Here is a 21,894-nt window from a genome sequence, read left to right as displayed (position 1 = left end):
AGGCTAGTTACCTGTTTATTAGAATACAGTTTAACACAGGCTAGTTACCTGTTTATTAGGAGAATACAGTTTAATACAGGCTAGTTACCTGTTTATTAGAATACAGTTTAACACAGGCTAGTTACCTGTTTATTAGAATACAGTTTAATACAGGCTAGTTACCTGTTTATTAGAATACAGTTTAATACAGGCTAGTTACCTGTTTATTAGAATACAGTTTAACACAGGCTAGTTACCTGTTTATTAGGAGAATACAGTTTAACACAGGCTAGTTACCTGTTTATTAGAATACAGTTTAACACAGGCTAGTTACCTGTTTATTAGAATACAGTTTAATACAGGCTAGTTACCTGTTTATTAGGAGAATACAGTTTAATACAGGCTAGTTACCTGTTTATTAGGAGAATACAGTTTAACACAGGCTAGTTACCTGTTTATTAGAATACAGTTTAACACAGGCTAGTTACCTGTTTATTAGGAGAATACAGTTTAACACAGGCTAGTTACCTGTTTATTAGAATACAGTTTAACACAGGCTAGTTACCTGTTTATTAGAATACAGTTTAATACAGGCTAGTTACCTGTTTATTAGAATACAGTTTAATACAGGCTAGTTACCTGTTTATTAGAATACAGTTTAATACAGGCTAGTTACCTGTTTATTAGAATACAGTTTAACACAGGCTAGTTACCTGTTTATTAGGAGAATACAGTTTAACACAGGCTAGTTACCTGTTTATTAGAATACAGTTTAATACAGGCTAGTTACCTGTTTATTAGAATACAGTTTAATACAGGCTAGTTACCTGTTTATTAGGAGAATACAGTTTAACACAGGCTAGTTACCTGTTTATTAGAATACAGTTTAATACAGGCTAGTTACCTGTTTATTAGAATACAGTTTAATACAGGCTAGTTACCTGTTTATTAGAATACAGTTTAATACAGGCTAGTTACCTGTTTATTAGAATACAGTTTAACACAGGCTAGTTACCTGTTTATTAGAATACAGTTTAACACAGGTTAGTTACCTGTTTATTAGGAGAATACAGTTTAACACAGGCTAGTTACCTGTTTATTAGAATACAGTTTAATACAGGCTAGTTACCTGTTTATTAGAATACAGTTTAATACAGGCTAGTTACCTGTTTATTAGAATACAGTTTAAGACAGGCTAGTTACCTGTTTATTAGGAGAATACAGTTTAATACAGGCTAGTTACCTGTTTATTAGAATACAGTTTAATACAGGCTAGTTACCTGTTTATTTGAATACAGTTTAATACAGGCTAGTTACCTGTTTATTAGAATACAGTTTAATACAGGCTAGTTACCTGTTTATTAGGAGAATACAGTTTAACACAGGCTAGTTACCTGTTTATTAGAATACAGTTTAACACAGGCTAGTTACCTGTTTATTAGAATACAGTTTAACACAGGCTAGTTACCTGTTTATTAGAATACAGTTTAATACAGGCTAGTTACCTGTTTATTAGGAGAATACAGTTTAACACAGGCTAGTTACCTGTTTATTAGAATACAGTTTAATACAGGCTAGTTACCTGTTTATTAGAATACAGTTTAACACAGGCTAGTTACCTGTTTATTAGAATACAGTTTAATACAGGCTAGTTACCTGTTTATTAGGAGAATACAGTTTAATACAGGCTAGTTACCTGTTTATTAGGAGAATACAGTTTAATACAGGCTAGTTACCTGTTTATTAGAATACAGTTTAACACAGGCTAGTTACCTGTTTATTAGGAGAATACAGTTTAATACAGGCTAGTTACCTGTTTATTAGAATACAGTTTAACACAGGCTAGTTACCTGTTTATTAGAATACAGTTTAATACAGGCTAGTTACCTGTTTATTAGGAGAATACAGTTTAACACAGGCTAGTTACCTGTTTATTAGAATACAGTTTAACACAGGCTAGTTACCTGTTTATTAGAATACAGTTTAACACAGGCTAGTTACCTGTTTATTAGAATACAGTTTAATACAGGCTAGTTACCTGTTTATTAGGAGAATACAGTTTAACACAGGCTAGTTACCTGTTTATTAGGATACAGTTTAATACAGGCTAGTTACCTGTTTATTAGGGGAATACAGTTTAATACAGGCTAGTTACCTGTTTATTAGGAGAATACAGTTTAACACAGGCTAGTTACCTGTTTATTAGAATACAGTTTAACACAGGCTAGTTACCTGTTTATTAGAATACAGTTTAACACAGGCTAGTTACCTGTTTATTAGGAGAATACAGTTTAACACAGGCTAGTTACCTGTTTATTAGAATACAGTTTAATACAGGCTAGTTACCTGTTTATTAGAATACAGTTTAACACAGGCTAGTTACCTGTTTATTAGAATACAGTTTAATACAGGCTAGTTACCTGTTTATTAGAATACAGTTTAACACAGGTTAGTTACCTGTTTATTAAGGGAATACAGTATTTTTTAAACATGAGAAAGCCTGTGGCTAAAGGACATGCCATTGGTCACTTCCTGGTTTGGTAAATGATGCTCACTGAGTAATGACGTTTATAAATACCACTCAGAATCAGAATGAAAGAAACCACAAACTAAAGACAAACACTTTATTCTCATTTTTTAATACAACAATTTCCCTTTCAATGCAGCCGTTGTCCAGTTTCTACAACCAACAAACAAACAAACAAACAAACAAATCAAAAAGAACCAAAAGAGAGAAAATAAATGTTTAATTATTTTTTGAAAAGCAACGAACGTTGAAAGAAATAGTCTCAGAATAAAAAGCTAGCTAGTTCTAAAACGATAGTCTTAAAGACGAAACCCTGAAACTATTGAGTTTGAGAGATGAAACATACTGTAAGAAAGATGAAATATACGGTAAGAAAGATGAATTATACGGTAAGAAAGATGAATTATACGGTAAGAAAGATGAATTATACGGTAAGAAAGTGAACTCGATTCAAAGAGGACATTCATGGTTTGAAGCCAATGGAAACACGGCACCATGTCAGATTATTTGACCAGTACGTGTTTTTGACCAATCACGGTCTTGGTGCTGACGTTTGCCTTTTACAGTGGATGTTTCATTCAATTCCATGGCAACAACTCTTGCATCAGTATTTCACAGTGCAACTCAACATGTTAAAACCAAAGCAAGGTGAGGGTATGGTATATCACAGGTCTATGTACAGTCTCAGGGCAGATTTAAAACCAAAGCAAGGTGAGGGTATGGTATATCACAGGTCTATGTACAGTCTCAGGGCAGGCCAGGTTTGACAGTGAACAGTGAACATTCTGATCTAGTCATCTGTAAACACACATCAGACAAATCTCTGTTGAAGGAGATCGCCTCACGACCTGTCTATCGGTCATATCTCTGTTGAAGGAGATCGCCTCACGACCTGTCTATCGGTCATATCTCTGTTGAAGGAGATCGCCTCATGACCTGTCTATCGGTCATATCTCTGTTGAAGGAGATCGCCTCACGACCTGTCTATCGGTCATATCTCTGTTGAAGGAGATCGCCTCACGACCTGTCTATCGGTCATATCTCTGTTGAAGGAGATCGCCTCATGACCTGTCTATCGGTCATATCTCTGTTGAAGGAGATCGCCTCACGACCTGTCTATCGGTCATATCTCTGTTTAAGGAGATCACCTCACGACCTCCATAGCTATAATAAGAGTAAAAAGCATGTTCTCTCTTTCATCATCCCCAATGACAACACACACAACACACCCCTCAGAACATATCAAAGATAAGAGAGGACAGCCTCTGTCGACAGGGCCTGGGGTTAAGCCTGTGGTTAGGGGTCAGAGTTCTGGGTTCAGGGTTTGGTCCCGACTGTAAGGGGGGGGGCTTAGGGGATAGTGACCCTGGAAGCGTCTCAAATGGCACTCTATTCCCTATATAGTGCACTACTTTATACCAGAGCCCTATGGCACCCTATTCCCTATATAGTGCACTACTTTAGACCAGAGCCCTATGGCACCCTATTCACTCTATAGTGCACTACTTTAGACCAGGACCCATGGCGCTCTGGTCAAAGTAGTGCACTATATAGAGTAGGATGTAATTTGGGATACATGTCATGTTGTGGGCCTGTTGACCACCCCGCCTGGCCCGGTGGTCTACTGGGCCTGTTGATCACACCGCCTGGCCCGGTGGTCTACTGGGCCTGTTGACCACACCGCCTGGCCCGGTGGTCTACTGGGCCTGTTGACCACACCGCCTGGCCCGGTGGTCTACTGGACCTGTTGACCACCCCGCCTGGCCCGGTGGTCTACTGGGCCTGTTGACCACACCGCCTGGCCCGGTGGTCTACTGGACCCGTTGACCACACCGCCTGGCCCGGTGGTCTACTGGGCCTGTTGACCACACCGCCTGGCCTGGTGGTCTACTGGACCTGTTGACCACCCCGCCTGGCCCGGTGGTCTTCTGGACCTGTTGACCACCCCGCCTGGCCCGGTGGTCTACTGGACCTGTTGACCACACCGCCTGGCCCGGTGGTCTACTGGACCCGTTGACCACACCGCCTGGCCCGGTGGTCTACTGGGCCTGTTAACCACCACGCCTGGCCCGGTGGTCTACTGGGCCTGTTGACCACCACGCCTGGCCCGGTGGTCTACTGGGCCTGTTGACCACACCGCCTGGCCCGGTGGTCTACTGGGCCTGTTGACCACACCGCCTGGCCCGGTGGTCTACAGGACCTGTTGACCACCCCGCCTGGCCCGGTGGTCTACTGGACCTGTTGACCACCCCGCCTGGCCCGGTGGTCTACTGGACCTGTTGACCACACCGCCTGGCCCGGTGGTCTACTGGACCCGTTGACCACACTGCCTGGCCCGGTGGTCTACTGGGCCTGTTAACCACCACGCCTGGCCCGGTGGTCTACTGGGCCTGTTGACCACCACGCCTGGCCCGGTGGTCTACTGGGCCTGTTGACCACCCCGCCTGGCCCGGTGGTCTACTGGGCCTGTTAACCACCACGCCTGGCCCGGTGGTCTACTGGGCCTGTTGACCACCACGCCTGGCCCGGTGGTCTACTGGGCCTGTTGACCACCCCGCCTGGCCCGGTGGTCTACTGGGCCTGTTGACCACCCCGCCTGGCCCGGTGGTCTACTGGACCTGTTGACCACACCGCCTGGCCCGGTAGTCTACTGGGCCTGTTGACCACACCGCCTGGCCCGGTGGTCTACTTAGCCTTGGTTTTCTCCTCGTAGGTTCCGGCGTTCTTGTAGGAGCCGACGTATCCCGTTTCCTCCACCAGCTCCTCCCGCCCGCCCTTACCCCTCCCCTTCCCGCTCTCGTCGAAGCGCTCTTTGTGGGAGCCTGTGTACTTGGTGGTGTCTGTCAGTCTGTCCACTGCGGCTGTCTTCGCCATTTTCTGTGGAGGGGGGACGGGGGGGGGGGGGGGGGGGGGGGGGACAGTAACAGAAACCATGTTGTCATGTTGGTGAGCTAAACCAATACAGTTCTGTTTTTTTAATGGTAAACTGCTACTGTAGGTTCTCTTGACAAACTGAGGAAGTTCCCGCTGTCCTCCAGCTTTGGGATCACAACAGTTCTGAAGGGCCCTAGAATCTGATTGTTATACACAGGAGGAAACAGCTGGAGGTGGATAGGTAGAACCGCTCCCTAAAGAAGGGCCCTAGAATCTGATTGTTATACACAGGAGGAAACAGCTGGAGGTAGATAGGTACAACCCTAAAGAAGGTCCCTAGAATCTGATTGTTATACACAGGAGGAAACAGCTGGAGGTGGATAGGTAGAACCCTAAAGAAGGGCCCTAGAATCTGATTGTTAAACACAGGAGGAAACAGCTGGAGGTAGATAGGTACAACCCTAAAGAAGGGCCCTAGAATCTGATTGTTATACACAGGAGGAAACAGCTGGAGGTAGATAGGTACAACCCTAAAGAAGGTCCCTAGAATCGGATTGTTATACACAGGAGGAAACAGCTGGAGGTGGATAGGTAGAACCCTAAAGAAGGGCCCTAGAATCTGATTGTTATACACAGGAGGAAACAGCTGGAGGTGGATAGGTACAACCCTAAAGAAGGGCCCTAGAATCTGATTGTTATACACAGGAGGAAACAGCTGGAGGTGGATAGGTAGAACCGCTCCCTAAAGAAGGTCCCTAGAATCTGATTGTTATACACAGGAGGAAACAGCTGGAGGTAGATAGGTACAACCCTAAAGAAGGTCCCTAGAATCTGATTGTTATACACAGGAGGAAACAGCTGGAGGTGGATAGGTACAACCCTAAAGAAGGTCCCTAGAATCTGATTGTTATACACAGGAGGAAACAGCTGGAGGTGGATAGGTACAACCCTAAAGAAGGTCCCTAGAATCTGAATGTTATACACAGGAGGAAACAGCTGGAGGTGGATAGGTACAACCCTAAAGAAGGTCCCTAGAATCTGAATGTTATACACAGGAGGAAACAGCTGGAGGTGGATAGGTAGAACCGCTCCCTAAAGAAGGGCCCTAGAATCTGAACGTTATACACAGGAGGAAACAGCTGGAGGTGGATAGGTACAACCCTAAAGAAGGTCCCTAGAATCTGATTGTTATACACAGGAGGAAACAGCTGGAGGTGGATAGGTACAACCCTAAAGAAGGTCCCTAGAATCTGATTGCTATACACAGGAGGAAACAGCTGGAGGTGGATAGGTAGAACCCTAAAGAAGGGCCCTAGAATCTGATTGTTAAACACAGGAGGAAACAGCTGGAGGTGGATAGGTAGAACCCTAAAGAAGGGCCCTAGAATCTGATTGTTAAACACAGGAGGAAACAGCTGGAGGTGGATAGGTAGAACCGCTCCCTAAAGAAGGGCCCTAGAATCTGAACGTTATACACAGGACAGCTGGAGGTGGATAGGTAGAACCCTAAAGAAGGGCCCTAGAATCTGAATGTTAAACACAGGAGGAAACAGCTGGAGGTGGATAGGTAGAACCGCTCCCTAAAGAAGGGATTACTTTAACTCAATTATAATTTCTTAAGTCAAAAAACCAACAGCCACTCTTAGATAAAGAGGTTGAACTCAGGTTCAATTCACAGCATGACAACAGCCAGCCAGTGTTAACAAATAATTGTGTTTGGAGAAAAAAAGAACCTTAGGTAATACTAACACACACACACACACTCACACTCACACACACATATATATACACATACACACACTCACACTCACACACAGCCGGAGCACCGAGACGGTTTGGAGAGCTGAGTACATTCACTATATTCACTCAGGCACGTCTAAACAACCTCCTTGACTTCAGAACGCCGTGATAAACACACCGTGCCGTCCTCCTCCACAACTGTCCTATCTACCCTCAAGTGACAGCAGACTACTTTGCCAGGCCTGATCCCCATATTCATTTATGTACATACTCTTACCACACACTTGAAGCTGGGTATTAGAACAAGACAGTGTTTATTTAGCTGGATAACATCTCAATAATGAAGTAGTAGTGGTAGTAGTGGTAGTAGTAGTAGTAGTAGTAGTAGTAGTAGTAGTAGTAGTAGTAGTAGTAGTAGTTGTAGTAGTAGTAGTAGCAGTAGTGGTAGTAGTAGTATAGTTGTAGTAGTAGTAGTAGCAGTAGTAGTAGTAGTAGTAGTAGTAGTAGTAGTAGTAGTAGTAGTAGTAGTAGTAGTAGCAGTAGTAGTAGTAGCAGCAGTAGCAGTAGTAGTAGTATAGTAATAGTAGTACCATTAGTAGTAGTAGCATAGTAGTAGTAGTAGTAGTATAGTAGTATTAGTAATAGTAGTAGTAGTGGTATAGTAGTAGTAGTAGTATAGTAGCAGTAGTAGTAGTAACAGTAGTAGCAGTAGTAGTAGTAACAGTAGTAGCAGTATAGTAGTAGTAGCAGCAGTTGCAATGTAGTAGAGTAGTATATTAGTAGTGGTAGTAGTATAGTAGTATACTAGTAGTAGTAGTATGCAGTAGTAGTATTAGTAGTAGTATAGTAGTAGTAGTATATTAGTAGTAGTAGTAGTAGTAGTAGTAGTAGTATATTAGTAGTAGTAGTAGTAGTAGTAGTATATTAGTAGTAGTAGTATAGTAGTATACTGGTAGTAGTAGTATGCAGTAGTAGTATAGTAGTAGTAGTAGTAGTAGTATATTAGTAGTATATTAGTAGTAGTATTAGTAGTAGTAGTAGTAGTATACTAGTAGTAGTAGTAGTAGTATTAGTGTATTAGTAGTAGTAGTAGTAGTATAGTAGTATACTAGTAGTATATTATTATTAGTAGTAGTAGTATAATAGTAGTAGTAGTAGTAGTATGCAGTAGTAGTATATATCAGTATCTATCAGCTTGTAGACAGACGTTAGGGCCTAGTAGTATATTAGTAGTAGTGTATCTGTCATACCGTGACTCCTACGTTGGTGGGCTCCTTGCCCTCTATCAGCTTGTAGACAGACGTTAGGGCCTCCTCTTTGCTCTGACCTTTAAACCTCTTCGGGGCCAGCTCCTCCAGGGCTCTCTGGAATTCCTCGTAGGTGATCACCCGGGACGTCTTCGCTCTGCAACGGCAGAAAACAACAGCCGTTCCACAACACTGTTCTGAAGTGGATTTATAATCTACTACTGTCAGGAAACAACAGTCGTTCCACAACACTGTTCTGAAGTGGATTTATAATCTACTACTGTCAGGAAACAACAGTCGTTCCACAACACTGTTCTGAAGTGGATTTATAATCTACTACTGTCAGGAAACAACAGTCGTTCCACAACACTGTTCTGAAGTGGATTTATAATCTACTACTGTCAGGAAACAACAGTCGTTCCACAACACTGTTCTGAAGTGGATTTATAATCTACTACTGTCAGGAAACAACAGTCGTTCCACAACACTGTTCTGAAGTGGATTTATAATCTACTACTGTCAGGAAACAACAGCCGTTCCACAACACTGTTCTGAAGTGGATTTATAATCTACTACTGTCAGGAAACAACAGTCGTTCCACAACACTGTTCTGAAGTGGATTTATAATCTACTACTGTCAGGAAACAACAGTCGTTCCACAACACTGTTCTGAAGTGGATTTATAATCTACTACTGTCAGGAAACAACAGCCGTTCCACAACACTGTTCTGAAGTGGATTTATAATCTACTACTGTCAGGAAACAACAGTCGTTCCACAACACTGTTCTGAAGTGGATTTATAATCTACTACTGTCAGGAAACAACAGCCGTTCCACAACACTGTTCTGAAGTGGATTTATAATCTACTACTGTCAGGAAACAACAGCCGTTCCACAACACTGTTCTGAAGTGGATTTATAATCTACTACTGTCAGGAAACAACAGTCGTTCCACAACACTGTTCTGAAGTGGATTTATAATCTACTACTGTCAGGAAACAACAGCCGTTCCACAACACTGTTCTGAAGTGGATTTATAATCTACTACTGTCAGAAAACAACAGTCGTTCCACAACACTGTTCTGAAGTGGATTTATAATCTACTACTGTCAGGAAACAACAGTCGTTCCACAACACTGTTCTGAAGTGGATTTATAATCTACTACTGTCAGGAAACAACAGCCGTTCCACAACACTGTTCTGAAGTGGATTTCTAATCTACTACTGTCAGAAAACAACAGCCGTTCCACAACACTGTTCTGAAGTGGATTTATAATCTACTACTGTCAGGAAACAACAGTCGTTCCACAACACTGTTCTGAAGTGGATTTATAATCTACTACTGTCAGGAAACAACAGCCGTTCCACAACACTGTTCTGAAGTGGATTTATAATCTACTACTGTCAGGAAACAACAGTCGTTCCACAACACTGTTCTGAAGTGGATTTATAATCTACTACTGTCAGGAAACAACAGTCGTTCCACAACACTGTTCTGAAGTGGATTTATAATCTACTACTGTCAGGAAACAACAGCCGTTCCACAACACTGTTCTGAAGTGGATTTATAATCTACTACTGTCAGAAAACAACAGTCGTTCCACAACACTGTTCTGAAGTGGATTTATAATCTACTACTGTCAGGAAACAACAGCCGTTCCACAACACTGTTCTGACGTGGATTTATAATCTACTACTGTCAGGAAACAACAGTCGTTCCACAACACTGTTCTGAAGTGGATTTATAATCTACTACTGTCAGAAAACAACAGTCGTTCCACAACACTGTTCTGAAATGGATTTATAATCTACTACTGTCAGGAAACAACAGCCGTTCCACAACACTGTTCTGAAGTGGATTTATAATCTACTACTGTCAGGAAACAACAGCCGTTCCACAACACTGTTCTGAAGTGGATTTATAATCTACTACTGTCAGAAAACAACAGCCGTTCCACAACACTGTTCTGAAGTGGATTTATAATCTACTACTGTCAGGAAACAACAGTCGTTCCACAACACTGTTCTGAAGTGGATTTATAATCTACTACTGTCAGGAAACAACAGTCGTTCCACAACACTGTTCTGAAGTGGATTTATAATCTACTACTGTCAGGAAACAACAGCCGTTCCACAACACTGTTCTGAAGTGGATTTATAATCTACTACTGTCAGGAAACAACAGTCGTTCCACAACACTGTTCTGAAGTGGATTTATAATCTACTACTGTCAGGAAACAACAGCCGTTCCACAACACTGTTCTGAAGTGGATTTATAATCTCCTACTGTCAGAAAACAACAGCCGTTCCACAACACTGTTCTGAAGTGGATTTATAATCTACTACTGTCAGGAAACAACAGTCGTTCCACAACACTGTTCTGAAGTGGATTTATAATCTACTACTGTCAGGAAACAACAGCCGTTCCACAACACTGTTCTGAAGTGGATTTATAATCTACTACTGTCAGGAAACAACAGCCGTTCCACAACACTGTTCTGAAGTGGATTTATAATCTACTACTGTCTGGAAACAACAGCCGTTCCACAACACTGTTCTGAAGTGGATTTATAATCTACTACTGTCAGGAAACAACAGTCGTTCCACAACACTGTTCTGAAGTGGATTTATAATCTACTACTGTCAGGAAACAACAGTCGTTCCACAACACTGTTCTGAAGTGGATTTATAATCTACTACTGTCAGGAAACAACAGCCGTTCCACAACACTGTTCTGAAGTGGATTTATAATCTACTACTGTCAGGAAACAACAGTCGTTCCACAACACTGTTCTGAAGTGGATTTATAATCTACTACTGTCAGGAAACAACAGCCGTTCCACAACACTGTTCTGAAGTGGATTTATAATCTACTACTGTCAGGAAACAACAGTCGTTCCACAACACTGTTCTGAAGTGGATTTATAATCTACTACTGTCAGGAAACAACAGTCGTTCCACAACACTGTTCTGAAGTGGATTTATAATCTACTACTGTCAGGAAACAACAGTCGTTCCACAACACTGTTCTGAAGTGGATTTATAATCTACTACTGTCAGGAAACAACAGTCGTTCCACAACACTGTTCTGAAGTGGATTTATAATCTACTACTGTCAGGAAACAACAGCCGTTCCACAACACTGTTCTGAAGTGGATTTATAATCTACTACTGTCAGGAAACAACAGTCGTTCCACAACACTGTTCTGAAGTGGATTTATAATCTACTACTGTCAGGAAACAACAGTCGTTCCACAACACTGTTCTGAAGTGGATTTATAATCTACTACTGTCAGGAAACAACAGCCGTTCCACAACACTGTTCTGAAGTGGATTTATAATCTACTACTGTCAGGAAACAACAGCCGTTCCACAACACTGTTCTGAAGTGGATTTATAATCTACTACTGTCAGGAAACAACAGCCGTTCCACAACACTGTTCTGAAGTGGATTTATAATCTACTACTGTCAGGAAACAACAGCCGTTCCACAACACTGTTCTGAAGTGGATTTATAATCTACTACTGTCAGGAAACAACAGCCGTTCCACAACACTGTTCTGAAGTGGATTTATAATCTACTACTGTCAGGAAACAACAGTCGTTCCACAACACTGTTCTGAAGTGGATTTATAATCTACTACTGTCAGGAAACAACAGTCGTTCCACAACACTGTTCTGAAGTGGATTTATAATCTACTACTGTCAGGAAACAACAGCTGTTCCACAACACTGTTCTGAAGTGGATTTATAATCTACTACTGTCAGGAAACAACAGTCGTTCCACAACACTGTTCTGAAGTGGATTTATAATCTACTACTGTCAGGAAACAACAGTCGTTCCACAACACTGTTCTGAAGTGGATTTATAATCTACTACTGTCAGGAAACAACAGCCGTTCCACAACACTGTTCTGAAGTGGATTTATAATCTACTACTGTCAGGAAACAACAGCCGTTCCACAACACTGTTCTGAAGTGGATTTATAATCTACTACTGTCAGGAAACAACAGCCGTTCCACAACACTGTTCTGAAGTGGATTTATAATCTACTACTGTCAGGAAACAACAGCCGTTCCACAACACTGTTCTGAAGTGGATTTATAATCTACTACTGTCAGGAAACAACAGCCGTTCCACAACACTGTTCTGAAGTGGATTTATAATCTACTACTGTCAGGAAACAACAGTCGTTCCACAACACTGTTCTGAAGTGGATTTATAATCTACTACTGTCAGGAAACAACAGTCGTTCCACAACACTGTTCTGAAGTGGATTTATAATCTACTACTGTCAGGAAACAACAGCCGTTCCACAACACTGTTCTGAAGTGGATTTATAATCTACTACTGTCAGGAAACAACAGTCGTTCCACAACACTGTTCTGAAGTGGATTTACTCAAGTATTATCAGTACTAGTATAAGTATATAATAATAATAATAATTGGCCAATTGCAACCAACATTGGCCACTATTTTATCGCCAGCTGATCTCTCTTAAACCATGGACAAATTAACTTTATATGGCCCAGTGCCCTGGGTGGGTGGAGATTACCCTTAAGGACCAATGGAATGGTCTAAAAATGAGCAAACTCCGCCAAACCGGGGCACTGGACCATACAAATCAAACTCGCCCATGATTTAAGAGAGATCAATTGAGGATAATCTAGCGGCTAATGTTGGTTGCAATTTGTCCATAAATAATAATCAGCATCATCGTAATAGATGAATGTATTACATTGATAATTATGTTGTAGCTGGTCGCTATTAAAACTCACTTGACTTTCGTGAAGACGATATCCACGTCAGTGCCGGTGACATTCTTCCCGTCGATGATCTTGCAGTCCTTACACAGTTTAGCCCAGTTCTTCCCGTTCATCTCCTTCCCGGTAGCCTTGGTGTCTCCGTGGATCGCAAACTTCTTAAAAGAGTTCATCAGCTGCTCCAGATCTGTGCTCTCCGCCATCTTGAAGAATATCTACAAAATAAGACATGGGTCTTAGCCATTATACATATTTGTCAGACACTAAAACAGGTTTTAAAAAAATAAAAAAATAGGCAGGTTTATTTAAAGCTGCCTGAATACAAAACAGGACAACAAGACTCATCGCTGTGTTCTAATACCCATACTTACATACTGTATACTACATACTTAATGAGTATATACTATATAATATTAGTACATTTTAGTATACTGTAAACGAACGGTATTGTTTCAGTTGAGCGTACTTAAAAAAATTAAAAACAATTATAGAGCTTCGCCTGTCTAACCGGAAGCTGATGCTGTTGCTATGCAACGTCTTGCTAGCTTATTAGCATAACAAATGACCAGCTAGACGTTTTACGATTTCCGGGGTGTTTTCGTAAATTCATTCTGGGGTGTCAGAATACTTCATTTCGGGCCTTCCAGATTGTCCGTTCGTATATTTCAGAGCGTTCAGAGGGCCCTGCTCTAGGAGTAGGTGTTCAACGGCAGTAAAGCACCCAAGCTAACTGGCTAACGTTGGCTAGCTACTTAAAAATATATATTTTAATTTTACACATTTTATTGATAGTGGAAAACAGTAAATCTTGCAGGATAAAAATGTTGTCTGAAATCTTGGACGTCTCCCACCACATCTCTTGATATCGGTCATCATTTCTTGTTCTTAGCTACACTGGCGGTTGGAGTTGATAATTGACTGTTCAGCGACTTCCAAACACCTCACTCTGACCATGATACTCTCCCTAGCAGAGCTGCTCAGCCTGTTTTCATGTTATCCAGAAACTTGGTGACTGTAATTGTGTTCCTGGCAACAATTTTATCTATCTTCTTTTTTTATTTATTTTGCCGACGTTTAATGACAACAGCCAAAACTTATTGAAACGCACAACGACTATACCACTTAGCTAAGAATGATGTGAATAATCAAGTCAATAAACGTTGGGTAATTAGATAGCAGATCGTTAATATACGGCCTGGCAAGTTTGATCTATTAGTAGCCAATTAACGTTAGGTAACTAGCTAACATACCGGTACATACTGCTGTAATGCTATGCAGTTCGTAAGGACAGTGTTGATAATAAGTTGTCAGCTAACATAACGTGGTACAAAACGTATTTTAAAAGTTATTACATTATTACAATTTTTTGTTGTTGTCAGAATTAGTTAAAGCAATGAAGTTGTCTCTCCTCGGCTGTATATTTTCCGCCATTTTCTAAAATCTGAAAACGTAGTGAAGCATACACACATTTTCTGAAGAATTGCATTATGGGTCCTTAAAAGCACGGATATAGTGTCCACTTCGTATTTTGGCGAATGTAGTACGACATCCGGGAACTTTTTGGCATATAAACTATATCCATACTATGACCAATGAGCATACTATACACTCAATTCACCTCACAGATAGTATGGTTAGTGGGGGTTAGTATGAGTATTGGAACACAGCTTTTAGACTTTCTATAATGGATGTTGCATAGTATTGTATTCATTTGAATGGTATATGACATGCATACTTGATCCCGTGGTAAATACCTTGTCAACGACTAAAGAACGTGTCAAAGTTGACTGATTTATTGTGTTAGTTTTGTACTACTAATAGTGTCTGTCTCATGCTCCAGATGAACCCTCGGGACTTTAAAATGAATATCACATGTCCTCTAACTCTAACTCTATTTGACCTCTCAGACCTTCCCCTTCAGGGATCTGGGTTCACACAATCTGTTGAAAGGATTCCTTTTTTTAAAAAAGAGAGCAGGAGAGGAGAGGAGGAGGGAAGAGGAGGGGAGAAGAGGAGGAGGAGAGGAGAGGAGAGAGGAAGAAAGAAGAGGAGGAGAGGAGGGGGGGAGAGAGGAGGGAAGAGGAGGAGAGAAGAGGAGGAGGAGAAGGGGGAGAGAAGAGAGGAGAGAGGAGAGGAGGAGAGAAGAGGAGGAGGAGAAGAGAGGAGAGAAGAGAGGAGAAAGGAAGGAAGAGGGGGAGGTGGAGAAGAGAGGAGAGGAGGGAAGAGGAGGAGAGAAGAGGAGGAGGAGAAGAGAGGAGAGGAGAGAGGAGGGAAGAGGAGAAGAGAGGAGAGAAGAGGAGGAGAGAAGAGGAGGAGAAGGGAGAGAGGAGGAGGGAAGAGGAGGAGAGAAAAGGCGGAGGAGAAGGGTGAGAGAAGAGAGGAGGGAAGAGGAGGAGAGAACATCATGTGTCTACAGAACCCCTCCAGGAGAGAACATCATGTGTCTACAGAACCCACCAAGGAGAGAACAGCATGTGTCTACAGAACCCACCCAGGAGAGAACATCATGTGTCTACAGAACCCACCCAGGAGAGAACATCATGTGTCTAACAGAACCCCTCCAGGAGAGAACATCATGTGTCTAACAGAACCCCTCCAGGAGAGAACATCATGTGTCTACAGAACCCACCCAGGAGAGAAGAACCCACCCAGAACCCACCCAGGAGAGAACATCATGTGTCTACAGAACCCACCCAGCTGCCCTTCAAATCAAATCAAATTTTACAGTCTCCAGTCTTGGCGGTTCACATCTTTAACACAGCTAATGAATAAGAATCCGTGTTCTGCTAGCTAGCTAGCCGTGGCTAACGTTAGTGTCGTCATGAAAAGGGTCATGAGGGGAGCTCTACAATATTAGTAGTGCTCTATAGTTATGTAGTGCTCTGTAGTTATGTAGTTCTCTGTAGTTATGTAGTGCTCTGTAGTTATGTAGTGCTCTGTAGTTATGTAGTGCTCTGTAGTTATGTAGTTCTCTGTAGTTATGTAGTGCTCTGTAGTTATGTAGTGCTCTATAGTTATGTAGTTATGTAGTGCTCTGTAGTTATGTAGTTCTCTGTAGTTATGTAGTGCTCTGTAGTTATGTAGTGCTCTGTAGTTATGTAGTGCTCTGTAGTTATGTAGTGCTCTGTAGTTATGTAGTGCTCTGTAGTTATGTAGTGCTCTATAGTTATGTAGTTATGTAGTGCTCTGTAGTTATGTAGTTCTCTGTAGTTATGTAGTGCTCTGTAGTTATGTAGTGCTCTGTAGTTATGTAGTGCTCTGTAGTGCTCTGTAGTTATGTAGTGCTCTGTAGTGCTCTGTAGTTATGTAGTGCTCTGTAGTGCTCTGTAGTGCTCTGTAGTTATGTAGTTCTCTGTAGTGATGTAGTGCTCTGTAATTATCTGTAGTGCTCTGTAGTTATGTAGTTCTCTGTAGTTATGTAGTGCTCTGTAGTTATGTAGTGCTCTATAGTTATGTAGTGCTCTGTAGTTATGTAGTTCTCTGTAGTTATGTAGTGCTCTGTAGTTATGTAGTGCTCTGTAGTTATGTAGTGCTCTGTAGTTATCTGTAGTTCTCTGTAGTTATGTAGTTCTCTATAGTTATGTAGTGCTCTGTAGTTATGTAGTGCTCTGTAGTTATGTAGTGCTCTGTAGTGCTCTGTAGTTATGTAGTTCTCTGTAGTTATGTAGTTCTCTATAGTTATGTAGTGCTCTGTAGTTATGTAGTGCTCTGTAGTGCTCTGTAGTTATGTAGTGCTCTGTATTGCTCTACAGTGCTCTGTAGTTATGTAGTGCTCTGTAGTGCTCTACAGTGCTCTGTAGTTATGTAGTTCTCTGTAGTTATGTAGTTCTCTGTAGTTATGTAGTGCTCTGTAGTTCTCTGTAGTTATGTAGTGCTCTGTAGTTATGTAGTGCTCTGTAGTTCTCTGTAGTTATGTAGTGCTCTCTAGTTATGTAGTTCTCTATAGTGATGTAGTGCTCTGTAGTTATGTAGTGCTCTGTAGTTCTCTGTAGTTATGTAGTGCTCTGTAGTTATGTAGTGCTCTGTAGTTATGTAGTTCTCTGTAGTTATGTAGTGCTCTGTAGTTATGTAGTGCTCTGTAGTTATGTAGTGCTCTGTAGTTATGTAGTGCTCTGTAGTTATGTAGTTCTCTGTAGTTATGTAGTACTCTGTAGTTATCTGTAGTTATGTAGTGCTCTGTAGTTATGTAGTGCTCTGTAGTTATGTAGTGCTCTGTAGTTATGTAGTGCTCTGTAGTTATGTAGTGCTCTGTAGTTATGTAGTGCTCTGTAGTTATGTAGTTCTCTATAGTTATGTAGTTATGTAGTTCTCTGTAGTTATGTAGTTCTCTGTAGTTATGTAGTTCTCTATAGTGATGTAGTTCTCTGTAGTTCTGTAGTTATGTAGTTCTCTGTAGTTATGTAGTTCTCTATAGTTATGTAGTTATGTAGTTCTCTGTAGTGATGTAGTTCTCTATAGTTATGTAGTTATGTAGTTCTCTGTAGTTATGTAGTTCTCTATAGTGATGTAGTTCTCTATAGTTATGTAGTTATGTAGTTCTCTGTAGTTATGTAGTTCTCTATAGTTATGTAGTTATGTAGTTCTCTGTAGTTCTCTGTAGTTATGTAGTTCTCTGTAGTTATGTAGTTCTCTGTAGTTATGTAGTTATGTAGTTCTCTGTAGTTATGTAGTTCTCTATAGTTATGTAGTTATGTAGTTCTCTGTAGTTATGTAGTTCTCTATAGTTATGTAGTTATGTAGTTCTCTGTAGTTCTCTGTAGTTATGTAGTTCTCTGTAGTTATGTAGTTCTCTGTAGTTATGTAGTTCTCTATAGTTATGTAGTTATGTAGTTCTCTGTAGTTATGTAGTTCTCTGTAGTTATGTAGTGCTCTGTAGTTATGTAGTTCTCTGTAGTTATGTAGTTCTCTATAGTTATGTAGTTATGTAGTTCTCTGTAGTTATGTAGTTCTCTATAGTTATGTAGTGCTCTGTAGTGCTCTGTAGTTATGTAGTTCTCTGTAGTGCTCTGTAGTTATGTAGTTCTCTATAGTTATGTAGTTATGTAGTGCTCTGTAGTTATGTAGTTCTCTATAGTGATGTAGTGCTCTGTAGTTATGTAGTGCTCTGTAGTTATGTAGTTCTCTATAGTTATGTAGTTATGTAGTGCTCTGTAGTTATGTAGTTCTCTGTAGTTATGTAGTGCTCTGTAGTTATGTAGTGCTCTGTAGTTATGTAGTGCTCTGTAGTTATGTAGTGCTCTGTAGTTATGTAGTGCTCTGTAGTTATGTAGTTCTCTATAGTGATGTAGTGCTCTGTAGTTATGTAGTGCTCTGCAGTTATGTAGTGCTCTGTAGTTATGTAGTGCTCTGTAGTGCTCTGTAGTTATGTAGTGCTCTGTAGTTATGTAGTGCTCTGTAGTTATGTAGTGCTCTGTAGTTATGTAGTGCTCTGTAGTTATGTAGTGCTCTGTAGTTATGTAGTGCTCTCTAGTTATGTAGTTCTCTGTAGTTATGTAGTTATGTAGTTCTCTGTAGTTATGTAGTTATGTAGTGCTCTGTAGTTATGTAGTTCTCTGTAGTTATGTAGTGCTCTGTAGTTATGTAGTGCTCTGTAGTTATGTAGTTCTCTGTAGTTATGTAGTGCCCTGTAGTTATGTAGTTCTCTGTAGTTATGTAGTGCTCTGTAGTTATGTAGTGCTCTGTAGTTATGTAGTTCTCTGTAGTTATGTAGTTCTCTGTAGTGCTCTGTAGTTATGTAGTGCTCTGTAGTTATGTAGTTATGTAGTTCTCTGTAGTTATGTAGTGCTCTGTAGTTATGTAGTTATGTGTAGTTGTGTAGTGCTCTGTAGTTATGTAGTGCTCTGTAGTTATGTAGTTCTCTGTAGTTATGTAGTGCTCTGTAGTTATGTAGTTATGTAGTTCTCTGTAGTTATGTAGTGCTCTGTAGTTATGTAGTTATGTGTAGTTGTGTAGTGCTCTGTAGTTATGTAGTGCTCTGTAGTTATGTAGTGCTCTGTAGTTATGTAGTGCTCTGTAGTTATGTAGTTATGTAGTTCTCTGTAGTTATGTAGTGCTCTGTAGTTATGTAGTGCTCTGTAGTTATGTAGTTATGTAGTTCTCTGTAGTTATGTAGTTATGTAGTTCTCTGTAGTTGTGTAGTGCTCTGTAGTTATGTAGTGCTCTGTAGTTATGTAGTTCTCTGTAGTTATGTAGTTCTCTGTAGTTATGTAGTTATGTAGTTCTCTGTAGTTATGTAGTGCTCTCTAGTTATGTAGTTATGTAGGTCTCTGTAGTTATGTAGTGCTCTGTAGTTATGTAGTTCTCTGTAGTTATGTAGTTCTCTGTAGTTATGTAGTGCTCTGTAGTTATGTAGTTCTCTGTAGTTATGTAGTTCTCTGTAGTTATGTAGTTCTCTGTAGTTATGTAGTGCTCTGTAATTATGTAGTGCTCTGTAGTTATGTAGTTCTCTGTAGTTATGTAGTGCTCTGTAGTTATGTAGTGCTCTGTAGTTATGTAGTTCTCTGTAGTTATGTAGTGCTCTGTAGTTATGTAGTTCTCTGTAGTTGTGTAGTGCTCTGTAGTTATGTAGTTCTCTGTAGTTATGTAGTGCTCTGTAGTTATGTAGTGCTCTGTAGTTATGTAGTGCTCTGTAGTTATGTAGTGCTCTGTAGTTATGTAGTGCTCTATAGTTATGTAGTGCTCTGTAGTTATGTAGTGCTCTGTAGTTATGTAGTGCTCTGTAGTTATGTAGTGCTCTGTAGTTATGTAGTGCTCTGTAGTTATGTAGTGCTCTGTAGTTATGTAGTGCTCTGTAGTTATGTTGTGCTCTGCCAGTTGTTATGGGACTAGTGAAGTTGATATTTGATAGTAGATGTGGTTTAGAGTGAACAGCCAGTCTGCAGGGACTAGATGAGGAGGTGTAGCTGAAACAGTGGGTGGGCTTGGAGAGAAGTCAGCTCTCTCTCCTCCAGCTGCTTCCACTCTAGAAAACTTCCTCCACGAGGCCATTCGTTTAGCAGCAATCACAATACATACAGATCAAATCACATATTACAAACCGCAGGATCAAGCTAGCAAAGGACAGCAAGCGAGTAGCATGGTAAAGTGCCTGTGTTTTTACCAGACGGCCATCACCCAGAGGGATTTACAGGAGCTATTGGAGTTAAGTGCCTTGCTCATGGGCACATTGGCAGGTTATTCACCTAGTCGGCTCTGGGATTTGAACCAGTGACCTTTCGGTTACTCGCCCAACCGGTCTTAACCGCTAGTGTGTGTGTGTGTGTGTGTGTGTGTGTGTGTGTGTGTGTGTGTGTGTGTGTGTGTGTGTGTGTGTGATATTGCAGACATGACTCTCTTAGTTTGCGCTGCCTAGCAATAACAATAATAATAGTGTGTGTAATGAACTGTTCTTGTGTATGAGGTGCTGTGTGGGTGGGGGGGTGAAGCTCAGGCCAGGGACAGACAGACAGACAGACAGACAGACAGACAGACAGACAGACAGGCAGACAGACAGACAGACAGACAGACAGACAGACAGGCAGACAGACAGACAGACAGACAGGCAGACAGACAGACAGACAGCATTGCATCCTGCAGCTCGGGACAGACAGACAGACAGCATTGCATCCTACAGACAGGCAGACAGACAGGCAGGCAGACAGACAGACAGGCAGGCATGCAGGCAGGCAGACAGACAGACAGGCAGCATTGCATCCTGCAGCTCGGGACAGACAGGCAGACAGCATTGCATCCTACAGACAGACAGACAGACAGGCAAACAGACAGACAGACAGACAGACAGACAGACAGACAGACAGATAGAGCATTGCATCCTACAGCCAGAGAGTAGAAAGAACACATTAAGAGAGAGACAGTATGTCCCAAATGGCACCTTATTCCCTGTACTGTATAGTGCACTACCATAGGGTCCTAGTCAAAAAGGTAGTGCACTATACAGGCAATAGGGAACCAGTTGGGATGCGGCACCCAGATTCCACCCCTGCTCTTCTGTCTGGCACAGAGGACAAGTCCCCAGCGATCCGAACGTTTAGAGAACCTCTCCGTTGTGAAGAATCAGCTGGTCCGTTAGACTCAGTCCCTATGGAGAACTAGAGACACCACTGTGTCCTAAGTACTGCATCACTCCAGGTACTGTTGGCTACAATGCATCACAAGGTTTTAGGTGGTCAATTTGACATTTCATTCAAATCCGTTGGACCAGTAACCAGCAGGTAGACTAGTGGTTAGAGTATTGGACTAGTAACCAACAGGTAGACTAGTGGTTAGAGCGTTGGACTAGTAACCAGCAGGTAGACTAGTGGTTAGAGCGTTGGACTAGTAACCAGCAGGTAGTCTAGTGGTTAGAGCGTTGGACTAGTAACCAGCAGGTAACCTAGTGGTTAGAGCATTGGGTCAGTAACCAGCAGGTAGCCTAGTGGTTAGAGTGTTGAACTAGTAACCAGCAGGTAGCCTAGTGGTTAGAGTGTTGAACTAGTAACCAGCAGGTAGCCTAGTGGTTAGAGTGTTGGGCCAGTAACCAGCAGGTAGTCTAGTGGTTAGAGTGTTGGGCCAGTAACCAGCAGGTAGCCTAGTGGTTAGAGCGTTGGGCCGGTAACCAGCAGGTAGCCTAGTGGTTAGAGTGTTGGACTAGTAACCAGCAGGTAGCCTAGTGGTTAGAGCGTTGGACTAGTAACCAGCAGGTAGCCTAGTGGTTAGAGCGTTGGACTAGTAACCAGCAGGTAGCCTAGTGGTTAGAGTGTTGGACTAGTAACCAGCAGGTAGTCT

The 21,894-nt window shown here is 41.6% G+C and overlaps 1 protein-coding gene across 5 annotated transcripts in view; it reads right to left on the bottom strand.

Annotated features, from left to right (window-relative positions):
• Positions 1–2,589: 2,589 nt before the first annotated feature.
• Positions 2,590–21,894, bottom strand: part of LOC118936601 (tubulin polymerization-promoting protein family member 3-like) — a 34,406-nt gene continuing 15,101 nt past the window's right edge. For 2 of the 5 annotated variants that reach the window (XM_036963889.1, XM_036963893.1), the window contains exons 2-4: positions 13,147–13,346; positions 8,371–8,524; positions 2,590–5,383 (exon numbers count right to left, since the gene is read on the bottom strand). In XM_036963889.1, the coding sequence (XP_036819784.1) occupies positions 5,192–5,383; positions 8,371–8,524; positions 13,147–13,334 (534 nt within the window). In that variant the 5' untranslated portion in view covers positions 13,335–13,346 and the 3' untranslated portion in view covers positions 2,590–5,191. Of the gene's footprint in view, positions 5,384–8,370; positions 8,525–13,146; positions 13,349–21,894 lie in introns of all 5 variants that reach the window. The other 3 variants (XM_036963890.1, XM_036963891.1, XM_036963892.1) reach the window with 3 other exon arrangements.

This window comes from Oncorhynchus mykiss, chromosome 26 (genome assembly GCF_013265735.2).
Source record: "Oncorhynchus mykiss isolate Arlee chromosome 26, USDA_OmykA_1.1, whole genome shotgun sequence".
NCBI lineage: Eukaryota > Metazoa > Chordata > Actinopteri > Salmoniformes > Salmonidae > Oncorhynchus > Oncorhynchus mykiss.
The sequence above is the reverse complement of the archived record's forward strand: the minus strand, read 5'-3'. Positions and strand labels throughout refer to the sequence as shown.